Here is a 13,875-nt window from a genome sequence, read left to right as displayed (position 1 = left end):
TTGAGAGCATTCCGTCTGGCTCACCCACTAAGTCTGAAGCAGGGTCTGTGGAAGGACTAAATTCTGAAATTGGATCCTGTAATAGTGCTCAGCTCAGACTTGTTGTCTGTGGATATGTTGGTGTCCTGGACTATGAAGACCCCAAATTCTGGCCATCTCTTTTCAACTTGACCCTGAAATGTTCCACATCAGGAGGAAAGAAAAGCAGTACAGGGGGAGAAATGCCTCTACCAGCCTATGAGTTCTTCAAAGTAGAGACTTATCTCTCCTGCCTGCTTCTCAAGGACCTCACAGAGCTCGGCACAGAGAGGGAGCTTAACAAGTGTTTGACTGTGTGAATCAATCAAGTGAGCAACGCGTGTTTGTGGAGCACCAACTGTGTGCTTAGCACTGAGGCGGTAACATTAAGGTGTGCACCACAAGAGTCCCACACAGTGCATACCTAGAAAGACTCAGACTAGTGGAAAAAACTAAGACCCTCACATGGAAAGACAGCTAGCCATGCAAGGCAGTGGATGCGAAGTGCCAGAGACACTAAGGAAAGCCCTTGGGTCCCCACACCAGGATTAGGGAGGATCTCCTTATCCTAATGTGGGCTCTGGGGTTAAAGAGGAATTCCCGGTGAACTCTGGGCGAGGCCTGAGCCAGGCGCTTCTCCTACCACCTGTTATCCCTCGAAAAGGGACAGACAGTCAGGGGTCCAAGCATCCATCTCAAGAGGATGGGAGTCACTTAACCTCTTTGGGTGTCGTGTCTCCATCTCAAAAAGAGAACATTAGGATAGATCATCTCTAAGACTTCAGCCACCTTTCACAGACTGTGCTTCTATGTTTGTTTGTGACACAGATGCTGCCTCAAAGAGAACTGTATACGCATACATCACGGCTTCGAGAGACACCCAGCGAGCAGAGTCGAGAATCTATGATGAAATCCCCCCGTCCAAGGTGAGGTGACAGGAGTCGGGGGCAGCAGACCTCTGCTCACTGCTGCTTAGACAGCAGCCTGAGCCAAGGGCCTGGGGGGTCCGACCAGGAAATGCCATGGAAGGGAAATGTCTCCCTGAGTCCTTCTGTGAGAACGGAGTGTGGCCAAGTGTCACCCCATGGCAGCCCCCAGTGGTTGAGGCCCTAAGCTTCCACGTGGAGGCCCGACTCCAGCTTAGATGAGAGTCATGACTAAGAGTAAAGCACCCTCTATAGGGGACCGACAAGGGGGTCCCTGCAGTGAGGTGAGGGCTGTTACGTGGTCCCTGACTTGTGAATGGGTTGCTAAAGGGGTTTCAAGGGCACAGAATGGAGAGGGGTCCCCTTGAACTTGACCTGTTGGTCTGGCTGCAGCAGCAGCTGGCTTTCCTCACGCTGATGCACTGTCTCACTGCCTCCCCTCCCACTCGTCTTTCACCTGCCTGCCCCCCCCCACCCTGAGTCAGGGTTCTCCATGGTATCGCCTTCTTCTGTGCCCCCACCAGACTGCTCTCCCGAAGTCTCCAAGGAGTGAAGGGGAAAACGAGGTCTGCCTGGTCAATCTAGCACTGTGCTTGGGCTGATAGGTCAGCTGGGTCCAGCAGAGCCCGTGGAAAGCTAAAAGTCTGGCTAAGACTGAGCCCGACTGCTACCCACTCTTCCCTGCTCCCCGCCCGTGACCTGACCCTGATCCTCTCCAAAGCTGGATGAAACCAGAGCTGAGGCTGGGAGAGGAGGCCACCTAGTGAAGGTGGGACCAGGGAGAGGTGATGGGCGGGGGCAGAGGTAGGAAGCGGGACTCATAAGGTTGTGCCTGGGCTCCCTCACTGAAGGGAAGGTGGGTGTTTTACAGGTGCTCCCCACCAAGGAGGAGCCAGTGAACACAATTTATTCCATGGTGCACTGCTCTGATAAGGTAAAGCCTTTCCAACTTTTTATCCCTGTTGTCCTGTCTGTTCCAGTCTTTCTGCTGTACCTCGCCCATTCAGCCAGGTGCCAGCTGGTCCCTTGGGGCTCTATGCTTCTCGGGATTCATTGCCAAGGGCCTGGTCCGCTTCCACACATGCACATAGCCCTGTCCCCCAGGTCCATGGCCATCCACAGGCTGGCCAGCTTGAGTGCTGAGCCCACCCTTCCTACTGCAGGAGACTCCGGGCCTCTGAACTGCAGTGTGGAAACTCCAGCCTCTACAGCACCCAGGGCCGTAGATGGCTCACAGTGTAAAAACTGGAAACCAAGTGCCCCCCTACCCAACTCTAGGCAGACACAGGCCCACAGCAGGTACACAGCTTGGCCAGTAGAATACAGGCTGAATTTCAGTGTCCATTTCCTCCCTCAGCAGGCGTTCACAGTGTGCAGCCTGCACAAGCATTTGTAGTGGTCCAGTGACATTCACAGTTCCCTGTACCTCAGTGTCCTCTCAGATATACAGATAAGACTTTCAGTTTTGGGGACCACATGAGGGGTTGTCGCTGTCTGTGAGTCCTCATTTCTGCTGTAGTCAGGACAGCTTTGGGATCTCTGGGTGAATCAAACGTTTTGTAAGTGTTCCTGTTTAAAAGCTGAGTTAATAGGCAGGAAGCTAATCAAGAAAGAAACTGGAATCCAGAAGTCTAAGGGAAAGGGATAATAATGATAACATAAGAATAGTGGGAGGAAATGTTGGGAAATTGGAATGGAATGCAAATGAATCCATGAATAAAAATTAAGAGCTGATTCTATAAGGCATCTATGAGCTGGACAAGCAGGAAGGTTGTAAGGGGACTCAATGCATGGGTCAGTTTGAATGTAAAAAGCCAAGAGCCCTGAAGAGCAAGACAGAAGGACCTTGACTTCCTCAGTGATCAGAAGAGGGAAAGAGTAAGAAGAAAAGGAAGGAGGTGAGTGATCAGAGAAGAGGAGGACGAGGAAAGGGGAAGGGGAAGCAGGAAGTGAGGAGCAGGTGCCTGCATGTTTGAGCCGGGATCTGAAGCAGAGTGGGAGGAAACCGAGAAGGAGATACAACAGGAAAGAACTCTACTTGAAAGATTAATCAGGGAGCCCTGGACTGAGACATCTCCAAGTAAATCTAGACAAGCTGAAGGACAGTTATTCACCTGACAGTATGTAATTCTAAATCTGAGACTCCTCAAGCCAGTGGGAGGGTTGCCTGCAGTACTCTGGGTAACGAGCACATGACACTGATGGAGGTGACTCACCACTACATCTGGGCCAAGGGACAGTTATTAGGGCACAGAATGAATGAAGGCTCGAGTAGGAACCAGGAAGGAAGGTAGCCTGAGCCTGGATGTTGCCTCAAGTCTATAATCAAAATTAATGCAAATATCCCCATTCCCTCCTGCTGCTGTTTTCTAGGCTAAGAAGTTGATGACCCAAGGGCTTGCAAATGGGGTGGCTGGAACAGAGCTGAGGGAACTCAGCAAAGGGCAAGGCCCTGCTACCCCAGATCACCCCAGAACAAGGGAAATCTAAGGCATCTCCCTGTGCCATTTACATAACTCTCCTGGGTACCTCGTGGGACTGGAATTCCCTAGCAGCACCTTTCAGCTAACATGTCCTCCATCTCCCTTTTGTGCAGTCGGAGAAACCCAGCACTCAGGACAGCAAACCTCCTGGGACTTCAAGCTATGAAATTGTGATCTAGGCTCCCCGATGGCGTTCCTCCCTATGGAAACTGAGCTACAACTGTAGATACTGGCAGATGCCCCAGACCCAGACTTTCTCGGCCATGGTTTTGCCTGGAGATTGCAAATCACCAAATCCCAACACATAAGCAAAGAAGGAAGCACTCTGTTGCTGGGTATAGCTTGTGCCTAGATAGACAAAATGGACACATGCCCTTTCTGGAATGGCTCCCTTCCAGATGAATGACAAGGCAGGTCCCCTGCCATAGTTCTTCCCAACCTTCTTCATATTGCAGCACATGAAGAAAATAATATTTTTATGGCACGATGGGCAAACAGTCAAGATTGCTCATGTCTGAAGGCTGCCTATGACTAGAGGAAATGACCCTTCCCAGTAACCCCATATGTGGAAGATCAATATTTTGCACACCTGTAATATGCCAGTGGCATGCAACTTAGGATTCTCTACTCATGCTCAATATATACTGTTGTGGCCAGCACAACAATGGTTCCTGTAAATGGATGGGTGACGTGGCAATTAAGAAAGACAGACACAAGAGTCAAATCAAAGATGGGACCAGGGGACTCAAGACCCCCATGGACCAAGAGCCCTGAATGCCCGGTCTGCATCATATTTATTATGATTCTCTAGCCAGAAATAATCTAAGAATAGTTCTGAAGATTACTGAAGCCTAATAGCAATCACCAGGCCCCCAACAGTCTAGAGTAGTCATTAAAATATAGTCATCATCCTGTCTCCTCCTGGCTTCATTTTTCTGACTTGTGAATAGGTCAGGTCTGGTCACAGATAAGCTTTTGACTTCCCTTTAGCAATGGCAAGGTTTAAGTGCCAGAGCAGTTTTCTGCTCGTTAGCTCAGTTTTCTGAGACTAACATTGTTTGCCTCCAGGAAGCATTGGTTTCTGTTTAACAGCCTTAACCTGTCACAAGGGAACTTTGTACATTCCTTATTCCTTAGGAGACCTCACATTGTTCTGTATTCCCATAATATACGAGGATCCCTGGTGCATGGTCTCCTCCCCCAGTACGCACGGCACCTCGGGCAGATGAAGCCCCTCACCTAAGTGCATGGCTTGGTGTGTAGAATGAGGACTGCATTTCAACCTCTGTCTTTCCCTTTGTCTGGAAACCTTTGTGCAGGGTACAACTGTCTGGACCAGCCCAACCATACATGACTGTGTCTCATGGAAAGCCATCAGAGTTGTGGCTCTCAGCTATGCAGACACACTCTCCAAATGGAGTGTTGGAAAATGCTCTTTCTAGAGGCACTAGACTGCTGGGGCTTTTTTTTTTTTCATGCTCTACTTCAGAAACCGCATAAGATTTTCTTTCTGGCCAAGTTTTCCTTCTATATCACTCTGTGATGTGCCAACTTGACTGGGCCATGGGGTACCCAGATATTTGGTTAAACATTATTCCAGGTGAGAGTGTGAGAGTGTCTCTGGATGAGATGAACACTTGAATTGGTAAACTGAGGAAAGCAGACTAATCCTCCTCTCCAGCATGGAGGGGCATCACCAAATCTATTGAAAACCTGAATAGAACAAAAAGGAGGAGTAGGGGAGAATTCATTCTCTCTCTCTGCCTCACTGTCTTTGAGCTGAGACATCAGTCTTCTCCTGCCTTTGGACTTAGACTTGGACTTGGACTGGAATTTGCACCCTCAGCTCTCCTGGTTCTTAGGCCTTTGGACTCTGACTGGAACTATACCATTGCCTCTCCAGCCTGCGGACTACAGATCTCGGAACTTCTCGGTCTCCATAACCACAAGACTTAGTTCCTTTTTATATATAGCTGCTCCCTGTTGGTTCTGCTTCTCTGTATAACCAGGCTATTCCACACTCCAAGCAGGCTTAGCAAGAAGAGGAAGCCATATCCAGTACACTCATTCTCCAAAAGAAATTGCTTAGCTATATTTCTGGCACTTTAGGGGAATTCAGCCATCAAAACAAGAGACCTCGAAGGAAGTAGTCTCTCTCGAGGGGGAGCTTGCGAGATGACAGTGTTGATGATGAAACCTGATTCGCCCCAGTTCCTGAGGCTCAGCCCAGGGGGCCCTAGAGTTCAAGCTGAGTTTAGTGACCCGCCCCTTCTCCCTGCCAGCACTTAGGAGGAATCACCCATGGCTGAGCAGAACATTCAAGTAAGCATTTGAGAAACTGTTTCCCTTATGTGTTAGCAAACATAACCAGCTAAATCCTAAACCCTCATGACCAATCCCAGGCTGGACAGCAGAAATAAACTGCCTTTAGGCAGAATGAAGGTTTAGTCCCAGTTAATGGATCCATAGAACTATCTAGCCCCAACTGTCATTAGCACTGTGTTGGAGGCTGCAACGTCTCCAAAGTATAAGATGAGCATAATGTCTGCCCGGGTCTAATTACAGCATAGACACTACAGTTAAATCCTGAATTCCATGCTGCAAGGAGTGGCACAAGCTAGCACAGTCAGAGAAGACCTTATGGAGGAGGTGCAGCTGAAGCTGGGCCTTAAATAGTGGGTGGGATTTAGTAGAGAATGAAGAAGACAGAGGGCATCCAAGTGAGGAAAGCATAAAAGAGAGCAAAGGCCTGGATCTGTGTGGTGTGTTCTGGGCACCTCCTCAGATACACCTATGCATGGCAGAGTGCCTCAGCTGGAACGTGTGCCCCCATCCCCTGTCCATCTACACACCCTTCAATACTCAGCTCAAATGTCACCTTCTCTTTGAAGCTTCTCCTGGTATCACTAGTCAAATTGATCATGGCTCTTTTTGCACTTCTTCCTTACCCTTTGGCCCTTCTATCACTAAAGCTCATTTCATTCTACCTTACAGTATAGAGAATTATTTGCTTCCTTCCACATTGTCCATTACTTAAAGGGCAGGTCCATGACTTCATGGTCATGAAGTGATCATGAGAGATGATAACTTTCATCTCTGCATCAAACACCAGCCAATATGGTGCCTTGCACGTACTCTGCTGGTGAGCTACAAATGCTGTTGAATGGAATTGAAAGTGACCAGCCAGCTTGAAAAGAAGGTACATGTTGGAAGCATTGATGGATAGAAGCCAATAAAAATAGTGGAATCAAATTATGGCAAGCATTAAATATCAAGATGCAGACATCAGAGGCTATTTCAAGTATAAGAGCATTTGGGAGGGCTTTAGACCAACTATGATGTCAACTGAAGCAAGGAGCCTGGTGTGAGGAGGTGAAAGGCAGTCACCCTAGGGAGGGACATGAAGGAAGAAATGAAGAGATTTGGTCCTAAAGGATGGAGAAGTTCCAGAGTCACAGAGAACAAGCTGAGTTTCTCCTAAAATTAAAGCATCCCTCACCTTTACATGCATTGAGGGATCACTCCTGAACATCTGCATTCTTGAATCTGCTGTCCCTGCCTCTCTCTGGTGTGCTTACTCAGTCAAGTCCCTAGGGTCCGAATGCCCCAGTGGAAAGTGCAGGGAGAAGGAAGAAGGAGGAAGGAAGGGAGGGAAGGAAGAAAGAAGGAAGAAGACCCAGAAGCAGGAGTTCCTTAGGTCTCCCAGGAGAACAAACATGAGAAGGAACCAGTGCACCAGAAATTCTTCAAGTGGCCTTTGGGACTCAAGACCACAGTGCTTATCTCTCACTCTTTCCTACAAATCTTCTGATTAATGAAGACATAAGCTACTTCCATTCCCAAGGGCTCAGTTCTCAGATTCTCCTTCTGTAAAATGAGTGCAATTTTATTTTCCCCTTCACAGCTTTCCAGACAAACTAGATGATGGCCAACAGGTTTATAAAATCAAAGTATTCTTTCAGTGGAACAGGATCTTGTATCAGGGAACTGAGAAATTGAAAAACATTACAGTTAATGCTTCTCAGAAATACAAAGTGAAGCTGATTCAAAATGAGGGCTCTTTTTTTTTTCAAAGCTATAGAACACTTTGCACAGTCCACGAGAGAAGAGCTTGACTGGGCCACCTCTAGAACGTGGGCATGGGAAGAAGGAAAGAGCCTGGCTGGTCCAGGCTATGTCAACAGAGCACTTCTCATATTCCGCCTGAAGAAAAGAAATGGCAAGCTATATTTCTTCAAGATCCACTACTTTTCTTCTGTTTGACTTTTTCCTGAACTTCCCTCAATTTGTAAATAATTAGTGACAGTCCCTACTGGTTATAATATGAAGCTTGAAGAAGGAAACGATCAGAAGAAGTGTAGAGCGTGGGCACAAATGCGGGCTCTGATGCTAGAGTACCTGGATCTGAATCCTGGTTTCCTAGTTATGTGACCTTGGACAAGTTATTTTAACTTCTCTGTGCCTTGGTTTGCCCATCTGTAAAATGGGGATAATACTGGTTCCTATTTTGTAGTGTGGATGTGGGGATTAAATGAGATGTTACATCTTTGCACATAGTAAAGCCCTGGATCATTGTATCAGCTTGTTCTTATAGCCCTGAAACCTTCACGAGATGCTAAACCAAAATTATGAAATAAGGTTCTTGCAACAGAAATGTATCTGATATTATGCTAAATTCACGCCATACATCAAACTTTTAACTCTCAGTCCTCCTAACTCAATGTCTTCTTTCACTTACTACACTACACCCTAATTACCTGATCCTATACCATGTCTCCTCAACTAGACTGAGAGCACGAGGGCTATGTCTGAATAATAATGATGGACATGGAGAGCTGCTTGAGGGCAGGGAGCCTGTAATAGTTAACTGAGGGTGTACTTTATATACCAACTGCCACACTAGATGCTATAAAGTAGAAATTAATTCTTGTATTTTACGTTAAGCCTGAGGCTGAGGGAATAAGTGCCTTAGCAAAGTCAGGAAGCTTGGGAAGACAGGATTTGAACTCAAGACTTCTTATCATAGAGGACCGTATTCTTGCACCTGACCGTGCTGCCGCCCTTTACCTGCTCTGGATCCCCACCACCTGGCACTTTGCTTCAGGTATAACACACACCTGGCACTTTGCTTGACACTAATAAGTGGCCCACAAATATTTGTTGAATGAATATATACATATAATAATATTTTAAAGACACTGAGAGCAGCTCCAAGTAAACGTGTTCATATGTTAATTCCTTTGTTCTCTGGGCAATCACTCAACTCTCCTGTTGGAAACATCCATGAAAGAAGCTTGGATAGAGCTCTTTGTCTGCATTTGGGGCAGAGCTGGCTTCCTAGCAAACAAGGGATCCAGATCTTAAGCATTTCTGATGAATGACAAAATGAGAGAAACACAGTGTGAACTTCCACAGTTGATAGCACAAGAATAACAGAACAGGAGAGGTAAGAATTGAAGAGTTGTGCTACACTATTTCATGGTTAAGAAACAGCTGTGCACCTTTAGTTTTTAATGATCCCCCATCCAAATGTGAGGATCCCTGGATGGTCGTTCAAATCAAATTAGAGAGTTAGTATATTTTGACAAAGGACCATTCATAAAAGTCCTGACGTTCTGACTTGAGGAAACAAAGTTATGGATTAGTACATTCTCTAGAAATTTGCAGACTTTGAGAAATTTATTTTGAGACTGCATAAGAGAACAGAACTATCTCCTCTTTGGATGATAATTATTAACTCTTGCTGGCTGATTCCCCAGACAGTTTTGAACAGCTCTGTGCAGGTCTCTGGGTTTGGATGCATCAATGCTGGGCCATATCCTTGCAAGTGAGAAATAGAGATTTTTCTTATGAGGTCTTGTTATAGACAAATAATTACATAAATAATCTGTCAGAGAAATTTTTAATACATATAATCTCAATCATTTCATTTATTTTCAACTGTTTGTGGGTCATTTCTGCATAGATGTCGGAAGTCACCTTAAATTCAATATGCCCAGAATTGAACTCACAGATCTTTCCTTGACCTCCCTACCTTGCTTTCTGTCTGTTTCCCTGATACTAATTAATGACCCACCATAATCTTAATAGCTAATACTTCTTGAGGGCTTACTATGTACCATTCTCCACCCTAAGGTTTTATATGTATTTCCTCATTTAAAGTCTACAAGAAACATTAAATCTCATCTACCACTGATGTAGATGCAATCATCCTCCAGTTTCCAAATTAAGAAACTGAGTTACAGAAAGGCTAAGTAACTCATCCAAATAAATATTAAAACCAGGAATGGGGGTGGGGAGGATATAGCTCAGTGGTAGAGTGTGTGCTTAGCATGCATGAGGTCCTGGGTTCAATCCCCAGTACCTCCATTAAAGAAAGAATAAATCTGGTTACCTCCCCCCACCAAAAAAAAAAAAAAAAAAAAAAAAGATTGATCTGAAAAAACCTTAAAAAAAACTGAAATAAATTCTTAGTCATCCAACTCTAAGAGCTGTGTCCTGAACTGTTATTTTTCACTGCTTCATCAAATAGCAGCTACCCAAAGCAGAAAACTCTTATCCTAGAGTCTTCTTTCTTTCTTCCTGTCACCTCTACTCATGGCTACATTTAATCAATTTCAACTCCTCTGTGCGGCTCCTCTCAACCATGTCCCCTCAGTCTGGCTAATTCTCAGACACACCCTTCCTCTCCACACCCACACTGTCAGTTCTTTTCCTTACCATTTATTATCCAAGTTGTTATCCTAAAGAATAATCTTTCTAAAACATGGAACTTATCACTTCATTTTCCTACTGAAAATTTTTTCCTGTGAGACAAGACTCCTTAGCAAGCTGACCCATCAGATCTTCCAGGCCACCCTCCTGCCTGCTCCTTAGGTTCCAGCCGCATAGAGATACCATGGGTCCATGAACTCACCAAATCTTTTCCCACTTCCATGCCTTTGTCCATGCTGTGTCCTCCACCTGAAATGCCTTTCTCTCCTTTCCATCTCTGGATCTTTCATATTTCAGAGATCAGACCAAGCATCCCCTCTTTGTGTAGACTTCCAAAGCCTCCCACTCACAGCTAAATCTATAGCTCCCTGTTTATATTCCTATAGCATTTAGTACCTAAGTGCATAGTAGTAGCATTTATCGCATTCTAGGATAATTATGTAGCTTTTTCTTAAATGTCTCCCCAACCGGCCAATAATCATTTGAGGTCATAAACTTCTTCCTCTTCTTTGTGTCTACAGTGAACTTAATGAACCTCAGATCCTCAAATAATCGAATAACTTAATTAACACAAACCTGAAGATTATGCTCACTGGTAGCAAATGCTGCTAAACCTGTTTCAGAGGCTAGATGCCATGTTTGTAACAGAGTATTGTATCCTTTCTACATATTACCTTTTAGTTCATGCATTTGTAAACTTCCACTGATAAAGTATTGGCTACACCTTGTAAGTGCCTAAAAAATGAGATCACAGACTACGTTTTAGCAAGTAAACACAAAAATATTTGATGATGTATCTATTCTTTTTGTGTCTTATTTTGCTTTTTAAAGAAGAGAAAAAACAAGTAGCTGAAGCAGCCAAGGCTCTTTCAACAACATGACAAAGGCTGTGTGCAGACTGAGAACTCAGACCCTGAGTAGATGCAAAGGCACCGAAGGACTGAAGGTGGTAAAACAGAGAATGGGAAAAGGAAGTCTGCTGTGAGAAAGACCACCAGGATCCTGAGGAAGGATGGGAAAGCTAGAGAGGGAGGACCAATTCCAGAAACAACAAGAAACCAGAGCGCAATAGAGGCTTATGGCTAGAGGTAAAGCAGGTAGTTCTGCCTTGATCATCCTAGAGACAGAGGAATTGGGCACTTAAATCATGTGTTTTGGTTGGGGTCCATCTCTCTCCAGGACAACAGCTTTGTCTTACTCCTCTTTCCACTCACTGCACTTCAGCACAGAAACCAATGCTTCATAGAGCTTAATAAATATTTGTTGAACTGAACTCAGACTGGGACCCAGACATCAGGAGTAAAAAAAAAGAGTCTTGGAAACCACTTTGAGTCTGTTTCTAAGGAATCGGAGAGTAGGGGTTGTCTAGGTCACACACAGTGCGACTTGGAGGAATGAGATAAAAAAGCTAGGCTCTCACTGAGGAGATTAAGGGTGTGGTTCCCTCAGAACAACATGCGCAGGGCCTCAGGATGTTTTGTAAAACGTTGAAGGAAAAGTGATTTGCTAAGAAGTGGTATGTGAAATAGCAGATAGAGGCTTCTAGATCTGAAACCACTTCCTTTACTTGCTGCTTATCAAAGAAGCCTCAGATCCTCTACTCAGAACAACTCTTCGCAAATGTGCTGGGGCTCCAGCCCCCTCAGCAGCATTTCTTCATCCTTTTCTTGTTGACCTGACATTGAACTACTACCCGGAAGATTTTCAGAGCCCCTGTGTAAAACTCTGTAAGCAGATACCGGAACCACTTGAGATTATTTTTTTTTTTAATTTTTAGGTGATGTTTTTCTAGTGCCCTCTGAAGTTCTGGAGCATTTCATCTAATTTAATCTACACATTAGCCTTAGGACTCTCCCTGTGCCTGAAATACTTTATCTGCTTCTCATTCCTGAGAGAAGTCTCCTTGTTGCCTCCGACCATGTCTGATGCCCATTTTTGCTTTCATCGCACTACATCTCTTTCTGCTATAGCGGCTTTCAGATTTTATCCTTAAATATTTCTCCTTGTGGTTATTTGGTTAATGTCTCCCTTTCCCCACTGGACTGTGAGCTCTAGCAGGACACAGACCACAGCTGATTTTGCTCACCGATTTATAGCCACAGTGTCTCCTGTGCTGCTAGTTACAGAGGAAGTCCTCACTGTACAATGTTTTGATTAACTAATGAAGATGCAACAGTTTGTGCAGCCTTTAGCTGCCTTCCCTTCACTGGAATGTGGCAATCCTTTGTCATACGTCTCAGTGACAAAGGAATTTATTCCTAAGTATATTCCCTTAATAAGTTTCCAGCCTTTGGACAGAAATGCAGTAGAAAAAAAAATTGCCTTGTCTACCTGTACAGAAAACATAGTTGAGATTTAGAAAACACAGAAAACAGTTAACATTAACAATGTAGGCCTAAGACAGCTATTCTCTGAAAGGTAGGCTTACAAGGTTGGCCCTTAGCTGGTGTCTGAGAACTGGGATCTGGGGGAAGTTCGATCCAGAGGGGTTCACTGAGTTTAAACTGTTGTACAGTTTGCTTTGTGCTGAACTCCCGCTTTCCTTGAGATTCTGGAATTTGGTACGTGCTAGGCAGTCAGTGCCTATGTTCCTGACTATCGACAAAAACTCTAGAATCCTAGGCTCAGGCAAGCTTCCGTGGTAGACAACATTTCACATGTGTTGTCATCACATGTCACATGCTAGAGGAATTAAGCACATCCCGTGTGACTCCACTGTGAAAAGACTCTTGGAAGCTTGTATCTGGTTTCTTCTGGGCACCATTCTATGTACCATCTCCTTTTACTGATTTATCTATCCTTCTGTATCTATTCATTGTAATAAATCATAGCCATGAGTATAACTGTATGCTGAACCCTGTAAGTCCTCCTAGTGAACCATTAAACCTGATGGTGGTCTTGAAAATCCCTAACACAGCTCTTGAATAATTTTATAATCTATCCAACTTTTCTTCTTTTATACACCAGATAGGGTAAGCCAGTATCATCTCATACCTGGACAACAGCACCTTGCCTCCTGAAGCCACACTTGCCCTCGTCCAATCCATTCTCTACAGCCAGAGTAATCTTTCCAAAACACAAATATGATAATGCCATCTGGTGGCAGGAAGAACCAATGGATTGCTCTGGTTTATAGCTTTATACCTATAATAGTTTATAAGTTGAAGATTTATAACTGGAAGAACTTCTACAATCAAAGAAAAAATGGAAAAGATATTCAGTTATCTAATTCCCCAAAAGGTACCAAGCCTAGATGGGCTTATTAACTAGTTCTACCCCCATTCAATGACAGGGTAATTTCTATGTAATTTCACCTGTTCCAAAACATAAAAAAAAAAAAAAAAAAAAAAAATAGTGAGGAACTTCAAAATTCATTGAGCACTGATTCCAAACTAGATGAGGATAATTCCCCAAAAAGAAAAATATAGATCAGGGATCAGCAAACTACATCCTGTGTGTAAATCCAGCCTGCCAAGGGTTTTATACAAGGGTTAAGATAGTTTTTACAATATAAAAAGGCTGAAAAAACTCAAAAGAATAATAACATTTGGTGATGTGAAAATGAAATGAAATTCAAATTTCAGTGTTCATAAGTCAAATGTTACTGAGACAGTCCTAACACTCATTCAGTTACGTGTTGACTGTGGCTGCTTTCATGCTACAACAGCAAAGTTGAATAGTTGCAATGGAAACCATATGACCCATGAAGTCTAAAATATTCACTATCTTGACCT

The 13,875-nt window shown here is 44.4% G+C and overlaps 1 protein-coding gene and 1 long non-coding RNA gene across 4 annotated transcripts in view; one reads left to right on the top strand and one right to left on the bottom strand.

Annotated features, from left to right (window-relative positions):
* The window catches only part of CD84 (CD84 molecule), a 31,370-nt gene extending 23,382 nt beyond the window's left edge, over positions 1-7,988 (top strand). For both annotated transcript variants that reach the window (XM_074349687.1, XM_010955647.3), the window contains 3 exons: positions 847-944; positions 1,816-1,878; positions 3,541-7,988. In XM_074349687.1, the coding sequence (XP_074205788.1) occupies positions 847-944; positions 1,816-1,878; positions 3,541-3,606 (227 nt within the window). In that variant the 3' untranslated portion in view covers positions 3,607-7,988. The remainder of the gene's footprint in view (positions 1-846; positions 945-1,815; positions 1,879-3,540) is intronic.
* The window catches only part of LOC123617044 (uncharacterized), a 42,674-nt gene that overhangs the window by 20,314 nt on the left and 8,485 nt on the right, over positions 1-13,875 (bottom strand). The window lies entirely within an intron of this gene.

This window comes from Camelus bactrianus, chromosome 21 (assembly GCF_048773025.1).
Source record: "Camelus bactrianus isolate YW-2024 breed Bactrian camel chromosome 21, ASM4877302v1, whole genome shotgun sequence".
Classification (NCBI taxonomy): domain Eukaryota; kingdom Metazoa; phylum Chordata; class Mammalia; order Artiodactyla; family Camelidae; genus Camelus; species Camelus bactrianus.
This window is presented reverse-complemented; position numbering and strand designations above follow the sequence as displayed.